General features: G+C 44.1%; 1 protein-coding gene across 1 annotated transcript; it reads right to left on the bottom strand.

Moving 5' to 3' along the window:
* Positions 1-5,117: 5,117 nt before the first annotated feature.
* LOC142185390 (cytochrome P450 2G1-like) lies at positions 5,118-21,576 on the bottom strand. Its single transcript, XM_075260810.1, has 9 exons — positions 21,400-21,576; positions 16,313-16,475; positions 16,071-16,220; positions 14,799-14,959; positions 12,328-12,504; positions 11,374-11,509; positions 7,174-7,361; positions 6,662-6,803; positions 5,118-5,302 (listed from the first exon to the last, which is right to left on the bottom strand). The coding sequence occupies exons 1-9, from the start codon at positions 21,574-21,576 to the stop codon at positions 5,118-5,120; spliced, it is 1,479 nt and encodes a 492-aa protein (XP_075116911.1).
* Between the last annotated feature and the right edge of the window lie 819 nt (positions 21,577-22,395).

Here is a 22,395-nt window from a genome sequence, read left to right as displayed (position 1 = left end):
TGGGTTGCGCTGTACTTTAGCATGAAATGAAAGGCTTGGGAGATGGGGAGTTGCTGGGAAGAGGCGCATGATGGCGCGGGCAAAAGGAGAAATGGCAGGAAAAGGTGAGGATAAGGGTGAACTCCCCAAAGTGTCAGAGGCAGATGTGGAGGTGTCCTGGCTCCTGGTCTGGACTGCAGCGCCAGCCCTGTCAACAGTGGAAGAGGCAGTGGCCGCCAGGCCAAACGACGATTATCCTGCGCTTGCTCTCACCCACTGAGCCCAGGGCTTGCCTTCCAAATGATGGCACCCACAAGAGGTGGTGAGATTCCTCTCCGCAGATCTCCAAACCATCTTGGACTTGCAAATTGCACTAAATTTGTCATGTAACTGACATGTATATGATGAGTCTATCCATTGTCTGTTCATTTTGGTGAAAGTCAGCCTGTCAGCTGACAGACAGCTGTGCTTGTCAGTGATGATGTCACCGGCTGCTTGTACCCCCAGTTTTTGCTGCTTAGCTTGCCTCCACATCCACACTGCTTTTGCCCCTACACATCACCCCTATCCATGCCTGTGCCTCTAGCCATAAGTCTGCCACCCATGGAAACTCATGGTGCAGAAAGTGAGGGAGCTGACTCTGAGGAACCCTTGGGTTTTGTAGCTGGTACTCCATCAAAGGTCTCTGCTGCTCACACACCCTGCTGAACATACGGTATCTAGGGTTAGAGCGTGTGGTGACCTCGCACAACAGTAGGTGCTTCAGGCAGATGTAGGCCTTGCTGGAGTGTATTGCGGCTAGCTCCAGGTACTGTAGACTTGGGAAAGTGGGTGTCCAAGTGCCGCACTTTCACCCTTAGCTCAGCTAATTTGGGGTATGTTTTTAAAAATCATTGCACCACTACATTGAACATGTGGGCCAGGCATGGAACGTGTTGGAGGCTGGCAAGCTCCAGAGCCCTCCAACAAGCTAAAAAACCTGGCCCCAGGGGCAGCGGGGATAAACAAATTGCCATCTCATCCAGGATGGCATCCCTGACCTCAGAGGCAGTGTGCTGTCCGTCTCCCAAGCTGATGAGCTTCAGCCCAGCCTGCTGACGTCTCCCCACACCAGTGTTGCAGCGTTTTCAGCTCGTAGCTGGGGTCAATCTAACAGCGGAGGAGGAGGAGGGTGGTGTTTCAGCCCTCCTCCCAGGAATGTTTTGTGGGGAAACAAGTCAGGAAAATTCTTGAAACGGGAGAGTTTTGCATCTTTGCCCTTGCTGCCTATGGACATCCCTTTGCCTCTAGCCACCATTTTCCCTGCTTTGCTTGCCTCCACATCCACACTGCTTTTGCCCCTAGACATCACCCCAGTCCATGCCTTAGCTTGTACCCCCAGTTTTTCCTGCTTAGCTTGCCTCCACATCCACACTGCTTTTGCCCCTAGACATCACCCCAGTCCATGCCTTAGCTTGTACCCCCAGTTTTTCCTGCTTAGCTTGCCTCCACATCCACACTGCTTTTGCCCCTAGACATCACCCCAGTCCATGCCTTAGCTTGTACCCCCAGTTTTTCCTGCTTAGCTTGCCTCCACATCCACACTGCTTTTGCCCCTAGACATCACCCCAGTCCATGCCTTAGCTTGTACCCCCAGTTTTTCCTGCTTAGCTTGCCTCCACATCCACACTGCTTTTGCCCCTAGACATCACCCCAGTCCATGCCTTAGCTTGTACCCCCAGTTTTTCCTGCTTAGCTTGCCTCCACATCCACACTGCTTTTGCCCCTAGACATCATCCCTATCCATGCCTCTTCCCCTAGCCATAACTCTGCCACCCCTGGAAACTCATGGTGCAGAAACTTTGGTTGCTGACTTTGAGGAACCCTTGGGTTTTGTAGATGGAACTCCATCAAAGGTCTGTGCAGCTCACACACCCTGCTCAAGATATGGTATTGTAGGGTTTCAGCGTGTGTGAATGACGGACAACAGCCTGTGTTTGGACAGATGTAGGCCTTGCTAGAGTGTTTTTAGGCTAGCAGCGACTCCTGTGCACTTGCAAAAGTGGGCGCACAAGCGCCGCATTTTCAACAGTAGCTTCGGTACATTTGGGTATGTTTTTAAAAAACTTTGCACCACTAGGTTAGACGTGGGCCAAACATGGAACGTGTTGGAGGCTGGCAAGCTCCAGAGCCGCTACCAGGTTCCAGCCATTATCACAGGCGTAAAAATGCCAGGCCCCAGGTGTAGCAGGGAAAAAAAAATGCCATCTCAGCCAGGATGGCATCCCTGACCTCGGAGGCACTGTGCTGTCTGTCCCCCAAGCTGATGAGCTTCAGCACCGCCTGCTGACGTCTCCCCACACCAGTGTTTTAGCGTTTGCCGCTAGTAGCTGTGGTGGAGGTTGCAGCGTCGTAGGGTTTCAGTCTACTCCTGCCATGAATTTTGGCCTGGGAGAGGAGATAGGCCACCCCAGTTTGCACCCGGGGAACAGACTCCACCACATTCACCCTGCCTGTCATTAAAGATAAGCACTGCAGCATCCCTGACCACAGGCGCTTGTCCAAGTGTCGGTGGTCAAGTGGACCTTGCAGCAAAGCGCGGAACTAAGGGCCCACCTGATGTTGAGTGACACGTGCTGGTGCAAGGCGGGGACGCCACACCGGGAGAAGTTGAGACGGCTAGGGACGGCATAGTGAGGTGCCACAGTTGCCATCAGGTCCGGGAAGGCGGGAGTTTCAACAAGCCGGAACGCCAACCTCTCCTGGGCCAGCAGTTTAGCGATGTTGGCGTTCTAGGCTTGCGTGGGTGGGTGGTTAGCGGTGTATTTCTGCCGGCGCTCCAATGTCTGAGAGATGGTGGGTTGTTGTAAAGAAGCGCCTGATGGTGCCTTTGATGGTGCAGGAGAAGGAGATAAGACAGAAACAGGGGAGGATGAGGGAGAAGTCAACAAAGTGGCGGAGGCAGATGAAGTGATGTCCTGGCTCGTCCTCTGGAGTGCATCGCCAGCACTGTGAGCAGAGGCAGTGGCATGAACGGCGGGCGACGTTTGTCCTGCCGTTGCTGCCTGCCACTGATTCCATTGCTTGGATTCCAAATGACGGTGCATTGAAGTGGTGGACAGGTTGCTCTTCTCAGGGCCCCTACTCGATTTCGAGAGGCAAATTGTGTAGATGACACTATATCTGTCCTCGGCGCATTCCTTGAAAAAACTCTACACCTTCAAGAAACGTGCCCTCGATGGGGGAGTTTTTCTGGGCTGGGTACAAAAGGGAACATCTTCGGACATTCCGGGTCTGGCCTGGCTTCGGCAAAGCAGCTGACCTCTGCCTCTGGACATGTCTCTGCCTCTAGCTACCCTTTTTGGTGCTGCACCTGCCTCAACATCCACACTACTTTCCCAGCTTGACATCTGCCTTGTCCAGGTGGGGTCGGTGTCCTCGTCGTCCACCACCTCCTCTTCCAACTCCTGTCTCGCCTCCTCCTCCTGCACAATGCGCATGTCAACTGGCTGCCCTGACAGCAACTGCATCTCATCGTCGTCGATGAGGGTGGGTTGCTGGTCATCCGCCACCAAATCGACCGGAGATGGAATGGAGGAGACTCTAGTGTTTGAGCATCTGGACACAGATACTCGTCTGTTAGGTCCGTGGAATCGCGAAATGGAGGGGCAGGTTGCGGTACAGTCAAAGGAAGGGAGAACAGCTCTGGGGAGCAGGGACAGTTGGGGTTATTGTTCTGAGAAGATTGGGAATTTTGGGTGGAAGGAGGACAAGACTGTTGGGTAAGAGGAGGTAGAGGCTGACTGGCTGGTGGACAATGTGCTTTAAGCGTTATCCGACAGCCATTGCAAGACCTGTTCCTGGTTCTCGGGCCTACTAATCTTTGTACCATTCAGCCTAGTTAATGTGGAACTTTTGTGCAAAGCGCAGAACTTAGGGCCCGCCTGATGTTAAGGGACACACGCTGGTACAAGGCTCAACTCACCCTAAGTGCCAAAAACACTGCTGGTGCAAGGCTCTACTCATGCCAAGGGCCTCAATCTCTGCTGGTAGCTCAGCTTAAGGTCCTGTAACTTTGTTTGGAAGGGCTCATGTTAAGGGCTAGAAAAGTGAATTTTGGAAGGTCTTACCACATCACACACACACACACACACACACACACACACACACACACACACTCAAAATGACAGTTAAGGGTGAGGGCTTTTGGAATTCCCATTGCCTATTCCATTTGTGGTTGTCATGGGGAACGTGATTTAAAGGGGTGGTTGTTACTGTTTGTTGAGCTTAAATTGGGGTTTGTGTCCATCCATTTGGGGAGTAAAGAAGGTTTCCAGGTATTTTCCCACTTTGATAGAGGTTTTTTTGAATGTGGAAAGTGTGTAGTTGTTAGGCAGTGATGTTGGGGTAATAGAGAGTCTTTGGTGTGTTAGATGCCCCCAGACATGCTTCCCCTGCTGTCCCAGTGTCATTCCAGAGGTGTTGGCATCATTTCCTGGGGTGTCATAGTGGACTTGGTGACCCTCCAGACACGGATTTGGGTTTCCCCCTTAACGAGTATCTGTTCCCCATAGACTATAATGGGGTTCGAAACCTGTTCGAACACACGAACATTGAGCAGCTGTTCGAATCGAATTTCGAACCTCGAACATTTTAGTGTTCGCTCATCTCTAATATCTACCATTATACATGATATGTTATTATATATGTGACATATCTACCATTATACATTATATGTTATTATATATGTGACATATCTACCATTATACATGATATGTTATTATATATGTAACATATCTACCATTATACATGATATGTTATTATATATGTGACATATCTACCATTATACATTATATGTTATTATATATGTGACATATCTACCATTATACATTATATGTTATTATATATGTGACATATCTACCATTATACATTATATGTTATTATATATGTGACATATCTACCATTATACATTATGTTATTATATATGTAACATATCTACCATTATACATTATATGTTCTCCACAGGACATTACACATGTGATACATTGAACAATCTGTGACTTTTGGTTACTCCATCCATGTGACCCATCTCTCTATTCCACAGATCACATAACTGAAGCTTATTCGCTGCATCTGACGCACATCCTCTCCATCCAACATCACATTCGGGGGATGAAGGACATTCGGTAAAATTTGGGAACATTTGCAAAGCCAGTCATAAAGGGTTTAATGTCGTTGTCGGTGAACTCTCTCTCTGGACGTAATCTGAAGCGCTGTAAGATGGTTGTTAGGAAAAGAAACAGCTCCATCTTGGCCAAACTTTCTCCGAGACATACCCGCTTCCCTAATGAGAGAGAAACCCATTAGCTACAAATTACATTGGGCTGATTTAATGTCACCAAAATTGTGTATACTGTCTCCACTTACCCCATGATATTACCCAGCATGCTTTTGCTTCTCCTAGTCCTTGCTCCAATTGTTAAACACCTATTTAGACAGTTCCTTGGCCGCTTCTTCTAGCCTTTTCCTGCATCTGAAATGTCCTGGCGTCACAACTGAGATCTGTGATTGGGCCTCAGTAGTCGCATGGGGCGTGCCAACATTTTAATGCTTTGACCCCATGCCATTATATTGCCACACCTCATGTTACAACTGAGGCCCAATCACAGGGCTCAGTGATGACCCTGGGTACTGTGATACCAGCCAGAGGCCAGAAGAGGATCCATCCAATTTGGGCAAGGGGGGACCTCCATGTAATGGTTCTTAGCTGCAGCAGTTGCACCACCATAGTTGCAGTACGGTCACTGAATTCATGTGTCAGAAACATGGCCAGAGCCTTTGCAGCACTGTGCGGATGCTGTCGGTCCTCTCCTGTCTGCACTCCCAAGTGCCCCGCTTCCAAGTCTTGGGAGGCAGGCTGGAACCTCCACAGTGTTGTGTGGGAGTTGCCGGTCTCCTCTTGAGCCGAATGGGGGACTTCTGGTTTTCAGCCTAGCAGCGGGCCAGAGCCTATTTAAGGAGGGCTCTGGCTTCGCACCACCACTGGCTATTTAGTTGTATTCCATAGTCCTGATAGTAAGCGTTCTCTTGTCCTGTTTGCCTGTGCACTGACGCCTTGCCTTGACCTCTGACCCTGTCTTTGCCTCTTCATTCTGTACTGTGCTTGCTCCTGTTTATGACCCCGGCTTGCCTTTCGGCCTCTGCTTTCTGAATACTGATTTTGCACTGCTCCACCGCTCCTGTTACCAACTCAACCTGCCTGACGTTCCCTTTGGATTTCCCACTGTAGTGCATTGCCCTCTTGTGCTTTACTCTCTGCTGACCACCCACCTCAGCCTTCTGGATCCTTTGACCTACACCGCTACCCGAAACATCTGCTGTTAAGAGATCTCAGCGTATGGTTTACTGTGACTTGTGGTGCGCTGTATGTTTGGAGTTTCCCAACCCGTATCGCTCTGCCCAGCGGTGCAGCCAAGTCCATCCCCACCACCTGGCTCAGATCTGCATCTGTTATCCTAACACTATGATACCGCAGCTGTTGTATTAGTTTGGCCTTTGTTACCTGTTTTCCTTTGGTCTATTCAATATCCTTGAACTTCCTCCCAATCTCCCAGAACTCCATTAGCGGTCAGTGTCTTAGAAACCATCCAGTCAATGATAAGTTTGGCTTATGTAGACAAAGTGATTTACATTCTGTTAATACCTGCAGAAAACGGCATGTAGGACTCGTTCTTCTTAAAACATCCCTTGTTGTCTAAGAAATTGTTGGGGTCAAACTTGTCGGGGTGGGAAAGCTTTGTGGGGTCTTGATGAACCGTACACAGCAATGGATAGATGTCTGTACCCTAGACACACGAGGGATGGAAAATACTCTTATGGTAAAATGACTTCCATTGTATCATCTGTAACCCGGGTTAGTGCAGGTGATGGATTCCCCAGGTCACCGACTAAGGGGCTGCTCAATGGATGACCCACCACAATATGAGGACACATCATATCTAATAAACTAAAGGTGCTCATACACATTACACTGACCGTAAAGACATAGAAAATATTTGTTGGGTAACATTTAGGAAAGAACAACCACTTTATGTGACCAATGAAACAACATGATCGTCTACAAAGAAGTCGGCCATAGTTGATATTTCTATCCAATAGTTGGGCAAAAAGTTTTCTCTGTGGTTTCCCTGGTTTACCAGTTTTTCCTTCTCCTACCTTAGGAATAGTGTATCCCTTGAAGTGAACATCCCTGGTGGTTACATGGGGAAGATTCACTGGGAGGATATCAGCGAATCTCTGGATCTCATGGATTACAGCATCTGTATATGGCATTTGGCTGCGGTCCTCGATGTTTGGGATGCGGCCGTCACCAATCACACGGTCTATTTCTTCATGCACTTTAGCTGGGAAAGAAATATTGGCAGAATATAATTAACAATTATTAACTGATAATTAGAGGGAAGTTCCAGCTCCTTTTTTTACCCCATAGCAGGACTTAAAATAATAAACACTGTATACTCACCTCTCCGTTCAGACCGGGCTCCAGTGCAGTCTCCGTTTAGGTTCCCAGTCTTTATTCATCTTCTACTTGCCCACAAGTGCATCAGGCAATCAGACACTGAGCATTAAGACTCCATTTGAACACAACATCACTGATTGGTTCTACAACTAGACCGGTGACAGTGACGAGGAGACGTCCTCTACACCTAGACCAGTGACAGTGACAAAGGGACGTCCTCTCACCTAGACCGGTGACAGTGACAAGGGGACGTCCTCTACACCTAGACCGGTGACAGTGACAAGGGGACGTCCTCTACACCTAGACCAGTGACAAGGGGACATCCTCTACACCTAGACCGGCGACAGTGACAAGGAGACGTCCTCTACTCCTAGACCTGTAACAAGGGGACATCCTCTACACCTAGACCAGTGACAGTGACAAGGGGATGTCCTCTACACCTAGACCAGTGACAAGGGGACGTCCTCTACACCTAGACCAGTGACAGTGACAAGGGGACGTCCTCTACACCTAGACCAGTGACAGTGACAAGGGGACGTCCTCTACACCTAGACCAGTGACAAGGGGACGTCCTCTACACCTAGACCAGTGACAGTGACAAGGGGACGTCCTCTACACCTAGACCAGTGACAGTGACAAGGGGACGTCCTCTACACCTAGACCGGTGACAGTGACAAGGAGACGTCCACTACACCTAGACCGGTGACAGTGACAAGGGGACGTCCTCTACACCTAGACCGGTGACAGTGACAAGGAGACGTCCACTACACCTAGACCGGTGACAGTGACAAGGAGACGTCCTCTACACCTAGACCGGTGACAGTGACAAGGGGACGTCCTCTACACCTAGACCGGTGACAGTGACAAGAGGACGTCCTCTACACCTAGACCGGTGACAGTGACAAGGGGACGACCTCTACACCTAGACCGGTGACAGTGACAAGGGGACGTCCTCTACACCTAGACCAGTGACAGTGACAAGAGGACGTCCTCTACACCTAGACCAGTGACAGTGACAAGGGGATGTCCTCTACACCTAGACCAGTGATAGTGACAAGGGGACATCCTCTACACCTAGACCAGTGACAAGGGGATGTCCTCTACACCTAGACCAGTGACAGTGACAAGAGGACGTCCTCTACACCTAGACCAGTGACAGTGACAAGGGGACGTCCTCTACACCTAGACCAGTGATAGTGACAAGGGGATGATCTCTACACCTAGACCAGTGACAAGGGGATGTCCTCTACACTTAGACCAGTGACAGTGACAAGAGGACGTCCTCTACACCTAGACCAGTGACAGTGACAAGGGGACGTCCTCTACACCTAGACCAGTGATAGTGACAAGGGGACGTCCTCTACACCTAGACTGGTGACAAGGGGACGTCCTCTACACCTAGACCAGTGACAGTGACAAGGGGACGTCCTCTACACCTAGACCAGTGACAGTGACAAGGGGACGTCCTCTACACCTAGACCAGTGACAGTGACAAGGGGACATCCTCTACACCTAGACCGGTGACAGTGACAAGGAGACGTCCTCTACACCTAGACCGGTGACAAGGGGACGTCCTCTACATCTAGACCGGTGACAGTGACAAGGGGACGTCCTCTACACCTAGACCGGTAACAGTGACAAGGGGACGTCCTCTACACCTAGACCAGTGACAGTGACAAGGGGACATCCTCTACACCTAGACCGGTGACAGTGACAAGGAGACGTCCTCTACACCTAGACCGGTGACAAGGGGACGTCCTCTACACCTAGACCAGTGACAGTGACAAGGGGACATCCTCTACACCTAGACCGGTGACAGTGACAAGGAGACGTCCTCTACACCTAGACCGGTGACAAGGGGACGTCCTCTACACCTAGACCAGTGACAGTGACAAGGGGACGTCCTCTACACCTAGACCGGTGACAGTGACAAGGGGACGTCCTCTACACCTAGACCAGTGACAGTGACAAGGGGACATCCTCTACACCTAGACCGGTGACAGTGACAAGGAGACGTCCTCTACACCTAGACCGGTGACAAGGGGACGTCCTCTACACCTAGACCAGTGACAGTGACAAGGGGACGTCCTCTACACCTAGACCAGTGATAGTGACAAGGAGACATCCTCTACTCCTAGACCTGTGACAAGGGGACGTCCTCTACACCTAGACCAGTGACAGTGACAAGGGGACGTCCTCTACACCTAGACCAGTGATAGTGACAAGGGGACGTCCTCTACACCTAGACCAGTGACAGTGACAAGGGGACGTCCTCTACACCTAGACCGGTGACAGTGACAAGGGGACGTCCTCTACACCTAGACCGGTGACAGTGACAAGGGGACGTCCTCTACACCTAGACCGGTGACAGTGACAAAGGGACGTTCTCTACACCTAGACCAGCGACAGTGACAAGGGGACGTCCTCTACACCTAGACCAGTGACAGTGACAAGGGGATGTCCTCTACACCTAGACCAGCGACAGTGACAAGGGGACGTCCTCTACTCCTAGACCAGCGACAGTGACAAGGGGACGTCCTCTACACCTAGACCAGTGATAGTGACAAGGGGACGTCCTCTACACCTAGACCGGTGACAGTGACAAGGGGACATCCTCTACACCTAGACCGGTGACAGTGACAAGGAGACGTCCTCTACACCTAGACCGGTGACAAGTGGACGTCCTCTACACCTAGACCGGTGACAGTGACAAGGGGACATCCTCTACACCTAGACCGGTGACAGTGACAAGGAGACGTCCTCTACACCTAGACCGGTGACAAGGGGACGTCCTCTACACCTAGACCAGTGACAGTGACAAGGGGACGTCCTCTACACCTAGACCGGTGACAGTGACAAGGGGCGTTCTCTACACCTAGACCGGTGACAGTGACAAGGGGACGTCCTCTACACCTAGACCAGTGACAATGACAAGGGGATGTCCTCTACACCTAGACCGGTGACAGTGACAAGGAGACGTCCTCTACACCTAGACCAGTGACAGTGACAAGGGGACGTCCTCTACATCTAGACCAGTGACAGTGACAAGGGGACGTCCTCTACACCTAGACCAGTGACAAGGGGACGTCCTCTACTCCTAGACCAGCGACAGTGACAAGGGGACGTCCTCTACACCTAGGCCAGTGACAGTGACAAGGGGACGTCCTCTACACCTAGACCAGTGATAGTGACGAGGGGACGTCTGCTACAACTAGACTACTGACAGTGACAAGGGGACGTCCTCTACATCTAGGCCGGTGACAGTGACAAGGAGACGTCCTCTACATCTAGACTAGTGACAGTGACAAGGGGACGTCCTCTACATCTAGGCCGGTGACAGTGACAAGGAGACGTCCTCTACACCTAGACTAGTGACAGTGACAAGGGGACATCCTCTAACATCTGGATTAGAGAAAGTTTCACCAGTAACATAGACGGAGATTCTTTACAGTAAGAACAGCGAGGCTCTGGAACTCTCTGCCTCAGGAAGTGGTGATGGCGGATTCATTGAGTATGTTCAAAAAGGGTCTGGATGCCTTTCTTGAAGAGAACAATATTACGGGTTATCGACTCTAGATTTTAAGGACACTGAGCCAGGGTTTTTATTCTGACTGCCAGATTGGAGTTAGGAAGGAATTTTTTCCCCTGAAATGGGACAGTAGACATAAGCGTCATGGGTTTTTTGCCTTCCTCTGGATCAACACTGTAGGGACTGTAGGGTTATAGGTTGGACTTGATGGACTGATGTCTTCATCCAACCTCATCTACTATGTAACTATGATAAAATGAATGAAATGTATGTAACACTTCCTGTTACTTGTGCAGATAAAGTCAACTCTGACTAGATTCTTCTAATGTGGTTATTACCCGGTGTGGATTTCTGGTTTCTTACTGACCTTGTATATCGGGGTGTTTCATAAGTAACATAAGTCCATGTCTTAGAGTGCTGCTGACTGTTTCCGTCCCGGCAAAAAATAAGTTGAGTATAGTCATGATCATGTTATTCTTGTCAAAGTTAGGATTGTCTTGTTCCTGTAAACACAATTTATAGGATTATGCTTTAGCCCCTTCCTGACGATTTGATTTTCGATTTTTGTTTTTGACCCCCCCACCACCACCACCACCTTCCAAACCCTACGATTGTGTTATTTTTCCAATCACAGATTCATATGAGGGCTTATTGTTTATGGGATAAATTGTTCTTCATAATGGTACCATTTATTATTTTGTAGAATATACTGGGAAACAATTCTGAGTGCGGTGAAATTGAATTAAATTAATATTTTTATTCCATAGGCTCCGAGCTGTCAGGGTATCGGGACACTTGCCCTGGATCTCGCTGGCTCAGCTTCGACCGTGGTGTCGGGGCCTTCATACAATACAGCAGGGAGACCTGATACCTAAATACTCGGCATCCATTGTTGTTCCATTTTGGAGTGACAGTTTTAAGATGTATCTGACCAGTTAATGACATCAGTAAATAATAAATTTCTAAAGTAGTTCCCAAACATCCCACCCCTATAACCAGCGACAACAATAGGACATGGACACATTTTCTTATATGGCCTTGGGATTAGTTTTAACAAATTGTATCCTGGTAATAACACCAACTATTGGACCACACATATTTTATTTTGCATTACCCAATGATACGTTGGCACCCATTGGCACAAACCCTTCTGTACCACTATGTGCCCATTGGATTTGTGAATCAGATGGACATTAAGGAGGCCGAGCCTACAGCCAGCTATTGTATTGGGAAAGGCCATTGGACTCTAACCCAACCATATACAGGTGGACCCACCAACCACTTACACTTATTACCCCTCTCCTAATCCTCATTCACTTACCTGCTGCTGTTTTATAAGAAAGCAGTCAATGTAATCTCTGGGTGAGTTTGGATCAAATGACTCTTCATTCATCTTGATTCGCATCTCAATGAAATCGGTGAGTTTACGAAAGCTTTTGTTGATTCTCTGGTGGGGTCCTGGTACATAGTGCATGACTGAGGGCAGCATATCCTTCATCTGGAATAAGAGATACACATTACTCATTGTAAGTAATAGTAATACTAACCTAGTAACTAATATACTGGGAAAGCAAAAGATCCATGTCTGACATATGGGCAGGACCGAAGGACCAATCACTCAGGTGTTGTCACTGCCAAACTACCTCCAATGTCTTCCAGACACTTACAGGACCGAGACATGGGAGATATAAAGTGGCAAAGTACCTTATAAACCAATAGGAAAGCTTTATTAGTGCGTGTCAGAGGTGATAACGTGACTTTTAGCCGGAGGCTTATAAAAGATTTTGTGACTAGGGAGTTTGTGACCTTTCTTTACTGAATACATATCCTTATGCCCTGATCTATTGACTGATTTGTTATGACTTCCTTGGTTTTCTATTACTGATACTATTTTATCCTATAGTATATATTTACTTAGGAATACATTTATTATTATTGTTATTATCTTTCTATTCTATAATACTAGCAGCTCTTTCATCTAGCGTCCATATCTCCAGAACGTGCACTTGGTCCACCTGTTACTTCCACTGACGCTTCATACTTTATTTCTCACTCTATTATTACTATTACTGGTAATCCGGGTCTGATGAAGGTCCATTCCAAAGGCCAAAAAACATTAACCCTTTTAATGGATTGCATATTCAGTAAATAAAATTTGAATTTAATTTTTGCTGAATTTTCGAGTGCCTGATATATTTTCTGTATTTACTATTGGGGTGAAAACATATTAGTGCACCTAGCCAAGATAGAAGTGCCGTGGTTCCCTAAAAATATAGATATAAACAGTCATGGTGAATGAGAGACCGAGGGTTTGTGAGTAGACATTCTCTAAGGTCTTACTGATTTCCCCTTCCCACCTTTGTCCACTGATTTGTAGTCGGTAGTTTGAGAAAATCCAGGTGTTGCTCTGTAACCACCAGCCATGATGGGATAGTCATAAGAGCGATGACCAGTAGATCTCACGCCATAGGTACAGTAGATCATCCATTACCTGTATAATACACCACTTGCCCTTATACAGAAGCGAGAGACCAAATGGGAAAAGCCAACAAAAGAGCACATTCTTACCACGTAGATAGGAGATCAGGGCCTGAGGGCGGTAGAAGGAGCTTAGTCCTGGTACAGTGAAACAGGGTCCTCATCAAGGGTCAAATCTTTGCAGGCCCTCGCAGGTCTGAAGACCGTGGCAGTATCCGTCTAAGGGGGAGTTCACACGGAGCTACTTGCCGCATGATGTGGCACGTAGACGGCGCGGGACCCTTTGCGGGCCGTACACGCTCCCATTGATTTCATTGGGAGCGGGGATCGTATGCGCCGTGCTAGTTTGCGGCCGTGCATTTATTCACGGCCGCAAACTAGCGCGGCGCATACGATCCACGCTCCCATTGAAATCAATGGGAGCGTGTACGGCCCACAAAGGGTCCCGCGGCGTCTACGTGCCACATCATGCGGCACGTAACTCCGTGTGAACTCCCCCTAACACATGAAGGTGAAGACAACATCATGAGGAGGCTCATCTGTCGGTGGGACTGGGCGCAAGGCCCTGTGGATATGCTCAATAGAGATGTTTGCCGCTTGCTCATCGCCAAGCAGTTTCCAAATATTTTGCCACTGCCCCTGTTAAACCTGATAGGGCACAGTTTTAGGAATGCCTTTAAAGCAAATGTTCTTTCGCCTCCCATGGTTCTCCTATTCTTCAATTTTCTCCAGTGCCATATTAAGTGCGCTTAACTACTGTTTGCAACAGGTCTCTGTCGCCTTGCAGAAGGTGACAATGGCGGCTTGAGTGGTCTCTACAGTATCCAGGCGTTGACCCATTTGGCCCACTTCAGCCTTAATATCTCCCAATTCCCGCATTACCAGGGCAATGGTTTGCGATAGGGCCCGTTTCAGAAAAAAGCGAGAGATAGGAACAGACTGGCAGGATTCAAATGTGTCAGTGCCACCAATCACACTGTCTCGTCAGAGTCTGCTGGGACCGGAAATGGTAGCGTCATATTGCTGAGACGCGCAGGAGACAGGGATGATTATTTGTGGAGGAATTTCTATTTTTCCCTGGCACTTTTCTTAGATTTGGGGGTATCTGGTCTGTCCTCAGACATGTCATTGAGGGTCTTTACCATTTTGGAGGCTGGGAGACACTAAATAGGAAGGTGCTCCAAGAGCTGAGATAGGAGCTCAAGATTGTATAGCAGCCAGGCTCCACCCCCCGAAATGCAGATCCAATACCCACAGTTACATGATTCAGGTGTCCACTGTCCAATATTAATATAGAAATGTCTCGGCTCTTACCTGTCCCCACGCACTACTCATATCCACAAATACAGCATTGAACAAGGTCACAAGCTTCTGGAAGCTATCATTACTGTATTCAAAGCGGTTTCCAAACACAATCGAGCAAATTACATTTGACACTCCCTGGACTAAGACTTTACTTGGGTCAATGAATTGCTCTGTAGAAAAAACATAGAATTTTTATTATTTTTTTTAAATCATTGTTAGCTGGAGAAGATTTTATTTTTTTCAATAAGGAAAAGGGGGTGAAAGGACAGAAGAGATATAAAGAGGGATAAAGGTAGGGAAGGAGAAAAGAAGGAAGTGTAAGGAGTAGGGTTGAGCCGATCTTGAGATTTCAGAATCGATTTTAAAATGCGATTTCTGATCATTTTCCAGTTGATCGTGATCGTGAAATTTGCTCGATCACCAATCGAGATCCGATCTTTCCCGATCCCAATCGCTCAACCCTAGAGGAGAGGTGATCTTAGGTGGGTGACTCAGAGGACCATATACAGTGTCCCAAGACAGATTAGTATCCCCGAGACACGGAGTTCATTCATCAGTTACATTGTAGCTGCCGGCAGACAGTCTGTATAACAGATGGTGATGGACATTTTATAGTGTTGTATTTCCTCTGCAGGTAGTGTGTGACGGTAGAAGGTCGGTCACATCTAGCTGTAGTACCATGGATGGAGGAATTCGGCATGTCCTATGGAATGATTCCATACTAGCTATGATGTGACCTTTGGGTAACAAGAGGATGAAGGTGCGCTGTATAAGGGCAGATTTCACGCCGTCCTAGGATCCAGGATCTGATTAAAAGCTACAGGAAGCGACTAGAGGCAAAAGGAGGATCTACTAAATATTAATGTCACTTTTCTGTTGAGGTGCCCATACTTTTGCACCGGTCAAATTTTGGTTTAATGCATATTGCACATTTTCTGTTAGTACAATAAACCTCATTTCAATCCTGAAATATTACTGTGTCCATCAGTTATTAGATATATCAAACTGAAATGGCTGCTGCAAACACCAAAATATTTAGAACTAAAAATGATTAAAATTAATAGGGGTGCCCAAACTTATTGAGAGGACTGTATACCTGAGCATTCAGTAATGCTGTATAATATATACCATGTAGTGCAGTAATACAATGTAATGTTACCAGGCGTATTACTGATCACATACAATCACCTAGATCTATGACAAAGCTGTGAATATCTCCTAATATAAAACCCACTTCATTCCTCTACACTCTGGAATTTGTGCTGGTAAATGATTTTGTACCTTTGTGTGATCTTATCTCTTCTACAAGAAATTGCGCCTCTTCTTGGATTCTTTCTTCAATGGTTTTCTTTCCCATGCCAAAATTTCTTAGAATTGTAAGGGAAAATCTACGAAGATCCCTCCATCTTTCTCCATTGCAAAGAACTACCCCTGAAACACAAATCATGATATATTGTGTATTGTAATCCAGTGTGAACCTCTCCATACATCGCTGTACATGTACAGAATACTGACAGACTTACCATATCCTTTAAAAAAATCGTCAACACTAGGAATCCTCCCCCGACCACCAAAGTCTTCTGCTCGATCAAGTAACGCTTCTTTGACAGTGTCGTAACCACACAGGACAACTACTGGATAGTGTCCAAAATACAAAGTGTACACTGAGCCATATTTCTTACTGAACTGAAAGACCAAAATATTCCTTAGGATATATTACAGCATTGAGGATACATTATCATACATCTTATACATGGAGCATTGCAGTATAAGGGATTCCTTTGGTGATATAATACAATGGTCAGACCAGGTTTCCTCCTCCATCCAACAAATAGGGAACTTTTTTGTTAGTTTGGTTATCGTTTTAATCAGAATAAAGATCTCCTGTGTGCAGAATCTCTCCGTCTGAATCAGACATTATGTTGGCTTTGTAGTCCATTGTTCTGGTCCTATGACAGATCAGGTCAATGCACTTGAATGGTGTCCAGGTAAACTTAGCCTAACTTAAAATAGTGACCAAGCCCTACAGAATGTGAAAGCAGTACTGCAGATGGTGTGAACTGTGGATCTGCCTCTGAGCCCTTTTTTACTTGGATCCTTGGCCATTCTACTGTATTGGGACGGTCTAGGGGAATATAATAATATGTTTATTGACTATCAGATAAATAACACAGATTTAATCGCCTCCCATGACCTCTGAGAAGTCCCATTAACCTGGATGCTCAGATATCTGGAAAACCAGTACAAGGCGCAAGAACAGAAAATCTGGCACAGGAGGGATCTATAAAATGTCCTTTTATTATCAAAAGCAACACAACGTTCATTTTATATCAACAAAGCAGCCGGTCTACATGGTCTAGACTTGTATATGTAATAGTCATCTGTGCAGTGTATATACAGTGCGATGAAACATAATTTCACTTTGCTTGGTAACTGCTGATCTTTCCCAGATGTGCAATTGTATAAGGTCTAAGACAAATGTCCTGTGTGTATGTAGATTAAGATAATTCTTTGTATGAAATGTTCTGTTTGGATATGAATACATAATAATCTGTTAGCGGTTCTGGTTGGAAGTGAAGCCCGAAAGGCACCATTCTCATTGGATGAAATATGTAAGAGATTTGTTCCCTTTTTGAGTCACACATTTGATTCTTGTGTTTATTTGTCAATTGGTCATCTGTAACCTATCTATCTCCTATCTATCTATCTATCTATCTATCTATCTATCTATCTCCTATCTATCTATCTCCTATCTATCTATCTATCTATCTATCTATCTATCTATCTATCTATCTATCTCCTATCTATCTATCTATCTATCTATCTATCTATCTCCTATCTATCTATCTCCTATCTATCTATCTATCTATCTCCTATCTATCTATCTCCTATCTATCTATCTATCTATCTATCTCCTATCTATCTATCTCCTATCTATCTATCTATCTATCTATCTATCTATCTCCTATCTATCTATCTCCTATCTATCTATCTATCTATCTATCTATCTCCTCTCTATCTATCTATCTATCTATCTATCTATCTATCTATCTATCTATCTCCTATCTATCTATCTATCTATCTATCTCATATCTATCTCCTATCTATCTATCTATCTATCTATCTATCTCCTATCTATCTATCTCCTATCTATCTATCTATCTATCTATCTCCTATCTATCTATCTATCTATCTTCTATCTATCTATCTATCTATCTATCTCCTATCTATCTATCTATCTATCTATCTATCTATCTATCTCCTATCTATCTATCTATCTATCTATCTATCTATCTATCATCTATCTATCAATCTCCTATCTATCTATCTATCTATCTATCTATCTATCTATCTATCTATCTATCTATCTCCTATCTATCTATCTATCTATCTATCTCCTATCTATCTATCTATCTATCTCTCTCCTATCTATCTCTTATCTATCTATCTATCTCTCTCCTATCTATCTCTCTCCTATCTATCTATCTATCTATCTATCTATCTATCTATCTCCTATCTATCTATCTCCTATCTATCTATCTATCTATCTATCTATCTATCTCCTATCTATCTATCTATCTATCTATCTCCTATCTATCTATCTATCTATCTATCTATCTATCTCCTATCTATCTATCTATCTATCTATCTATCTATCTATCTCCTATCTATCTATCTATCTCCTATCTATCTATCTATCTATCTATCTATCTATCTATCTCCTATCTATCTATCTATCTATCTCCTATCTATCTATCTATCTATCTATCTATCTATCTCGTATCTATCTATCTATCTCCTCTCTATCTATCTATCTATCTATCTATCTCCTATCTATCTATCTATCTCCTATCTATCTATCTATCTATCTATCTATCTATCTATCTATCTCCTATCTATCTATCTATCTATCTCCTATCTATCTATCTATCTATCTATCTATCTATCTATCTATCTATCTATCTCCTATCTATCTATCTATCTATCTCGTATCTATCTATCTCCTATCTATCTATCTATCTATCTATCTATCTATCTATCTATCTATCTATCTCCTATCTATCTATCTATCTATCTATCTATCTCGTATCTATCTATCTATCTCCTCTCTATCTATCTATCTATCTATCTATCTCCTATCTATCTATCTATCTATCTATCTATCTCGTATCTATCTATCTCCTATCTATCTATCTATCTATCTATCTATCTATCTCCTATCTATCTATCTATCTATCTATCTCCTATCTATCTATCTATCTATCTATCTATCTATCTATCTCCTATCTATCTATCTATCTATCTATCTATCTATCTATCTATCTCCTATCTATCTATCTATCTATCTATCTATCTATCTATCTATCTCCTATCTATCTATCTATCTATCTATCTCGTATCTATCTATCTCCTATCTATCTATCTATCTATCTATCTATCTATCTATCTATCTCGTATCTATCTATCTATCTCCTCTCTATCTATCTATCTATCTATCTATCTCCTATCTATCTATCTATCTCGTATCTATCTATCTCCTATCTATCTATCTATCTATCTATCTATCTATCTCCTATCTATCTATCTATCTATCTATCTATCTATCTCCTATCTATCTATCTATCTATCTATCTATCTATCTATCTATCTCCTATCTATCTATCTATCTATCTATCTATCTATCTATCTCCTATCTATCTATCTATCTATCTATCTATCTATCTATCTATCTCCTATCTATCTATCTCCTATCTATCTATCTCCTATCTATCTATCTATCTATCTATCTATCTATCTCCTATCTATCTATCTATCTATCTATCTATCTATCTTCTATCTATCTATCTCCTATCTATCTATCTATCTATCTATCTATCTATCTCCTATCTATCTATCTATCTATCTCCTATCTATCTATCTATCTATCTATCTATCTATCTATCTCCTATCTATCTATCTCCTATCTATCTATCTATCTATCTATCTATCTATCTATCTATCTCCTATCTATCTATCTCCTATATATCTATCTAGCTATCTATCTCCTATCTATCTATCTATCTATCTATCTATCTATCTATCTATCTTCTATCTCCTATCTATCTATCTATCTATCTATCTATCTCCTATATATCTATCTAGCTATCTATCTCCTATCTATCTATCTATCTATCTATCTATCTTCTATCTATCTATCTATCTATCTATCTATCTATCTATCTATCTCCTATCTATCTATCTATCTATCTCCTATCTATCTATCTATCTATCTATCTATCTATCTCATATATCTATCTCCTATCTATCTATCTATCTATCTATCTCCTATCTATCTATCTCCTATCTATCTCCTATCTATCTATCTATCTATCTCCTATCTATCTATCTCATATATCTATCTCCTATCTATCTATCTATCTATCTATCTCCTATCTATCTATCTATCTATCTATCTATCTATCTTCTATCTATCTATCTATCTATCTATCTATCTCCTATCTATCTATCTATCTATCTATCTATCTATCTATCTATCTCCTATCTATCTATCTATCTATCTATCTATCTCCTATCTATCTATCTATCTATCTATCTATCTATCTATCTCTCTATCTCTCTATCTCTCTATCTATCTATCTATCTATTTTTGTGTATATATAAAATCACAGTTTCCATAGTGATATTATGCACAAAATCAATGTAATTTCAAAGTATTAAGATAATCAGGTTATAAATGGCTAGCCCTGCACGTTTATGGTATGTAGAGATATCACAATTCTCAGCGTTAGACACAACTACTGCTCTGTACAAAAAATGTTCGGTAGTATGAGGAAGTTAGCTCGGTAGAAGCAGTGGTGTCGATCCAAACAGTCAAGACAGGGACACAAAATATGCAGCAAAAACCAGTTAATTTAGAAACAGGATAACAAATAACCATTGACTTCAGGCACAAAAAAGAGCAAAACAATATCCAGCCTTAACTTCAGACAAAAACAAAATACAAAACCTGCTCATCTGAGCTACTAAATAAACCGAACTGATAACAATACAGTACAATACAGTACAGTACAATATTGTCTCGCCGGACTCAGGGTTACAGGACAGAACCTTTCACCCCATGGAACTGTCCTGGAATGCAGAATCTGAAGACTATTTTCTCCTCCGGCACCTTCTGCTGATCTTATACAGAGTACAGGAACATATATGGAACCAGAATATGGAATTAGGGATCAGGTGATATCTCAGCTTCTATATGTGTAGGGTTAAGTATATGCTGAGATTATACTGGCCGCTGTGTGTATATCTTACAGAGATGCCGCTAGTAATGTACAGGGGGATCAGATGGATTCCTGTTGTGTAAATCTACAATAAATAAGGATCACTGAAATAAAGCGCCCAATGCCAGTCTTCTGCTCCTAAAACTAACAAGTCACTGCAAGCCGTACAGTAATGTAGAAAACATATTCTTCTAAAGACAAACATAAACCTCTGATGAGCCTTGAAGATATTGTCTGGTTTAGGTCGACCAAAGTGATAAGAGGCACCAAAGATGGTTCTACATTATATTAGCAGTGAATCTATATTTTAGAGGTTTCTCTTCAGAACTGACCTCCATCAAGGATTTGACCATCTCTCCTCTCCTAATGTGCAGGACATTTCCAAAAATCGGCAGCGGTGTTGGTCCCGGAGGCAGGTTACGTCTTCTGTATATGGCATTCCATGTGGAGTAGATGAACCATGAAAGGATCCCGAGCAGGACCAGCGATTCCAACCAGCTAAGAGACATCTCTCCTAACTATGAAGCCTATAATGATCCTCCAGCAGATCATCAGGCCGATATTAATCAGAAACCTCAGGTTAAATATCATTATCTGAGCTTGTTTTTTGTGTTAATGAGATTTTCTCCAGCTTGGCCATTGGTTGGCAGGTAGATGGAGTTTTCCTTTTTGAGTACAGACAATATGGATTCGTGCCAAGAGATGCCAAAGTGTGATAATGCACAACAGTCTGTTTATCCAGCCCTATAACACTGCACTGTGGACAGCAGATTAAAGAGAACATTTCGTGAAATAGTACAAATAGATCTACGACGGTTACAACAGAAGGATTATATTTTGTACACAGTAGTTGAGGTTCTTGTCTCTTACAACATTCTGGTCAATATGGTAGAAATAAAAACTACATCTGGGGCCACAAAAAAAAGACTGCAGGGAACACTGTAAAATGAAACCAGCAAAAAAATGGCGCAAATACAGCTTTTCTCCAATTCCCACTCATTCTGATGGTTTTTTCCAGCTTTCGAGTAAATTGTATGGAATACGGAGCCATTACAGAGTTCAGTTTGTTCAGTAAAAAATAAGCCCCATCTGTCTCTGTGGATATACAATTTATAGAGAGGTACAGCAGTGGGAAGGGGTTAACATATATACACAGTATCACTTTTTAAGTATACAGTGCACTGGTATATATAAATACACATCATGTATAGGAAGAAAAATACTATTGAGGATTGGTCAGAGAAAATCCTGTCCTTGAGAATAGTACAGCGCCTTGTGAAAGTATTCGGCCCCCTTTTCAACCTTTTGCCACATTTCAGGCTTCAAAC

The sequence above is a fragment of the Leptodactylus fuscus genome, chromosome 11 (genome assembly GCF_031893055.1).
Source record: "Leptodactylus fuscus isolate aLepFus1 chromosome 11, aLepFus1.hap2, whole genome shotgun sequence".
Classification (NCBI taxonomy): domain Eukaryota; kingdom Metazoa; phylum Chordata; class Amphibia; order Anura; family Leptodactylidae; genus Leptodactylus; species Leptodactylus fuscus.
Note: the sequence above shows the minus strand (reverse complement) of the source record. Positions and strands in the feature narration are given on the sequence as shown.

Bases quoted from the DNA above. Each gene is read 5' to 3' on its own strand.
- LOC142185390 (XM_075260810.1), bottom strand. From the start codon at position 21,576: ATGTCTCTTAGCTGGTTGGAATCGCTGGTCCTGCTCGGGATCCTTTCA. The intron at 16,221-16,312 runs GTAAGTCTGTCA...TTTGTGTTTCAG, and splicing joins CGATTTTTTTAAAGGATATG to GGGTAGTTCTTTGCAATGGA. The intron at 14,960-16,070 runs GTACAAAATCAT...TTTTTTCTACAG, and splicing joins AGAGATAAGATCACACAAAG to AGCAATTCATTGACCCAAGT.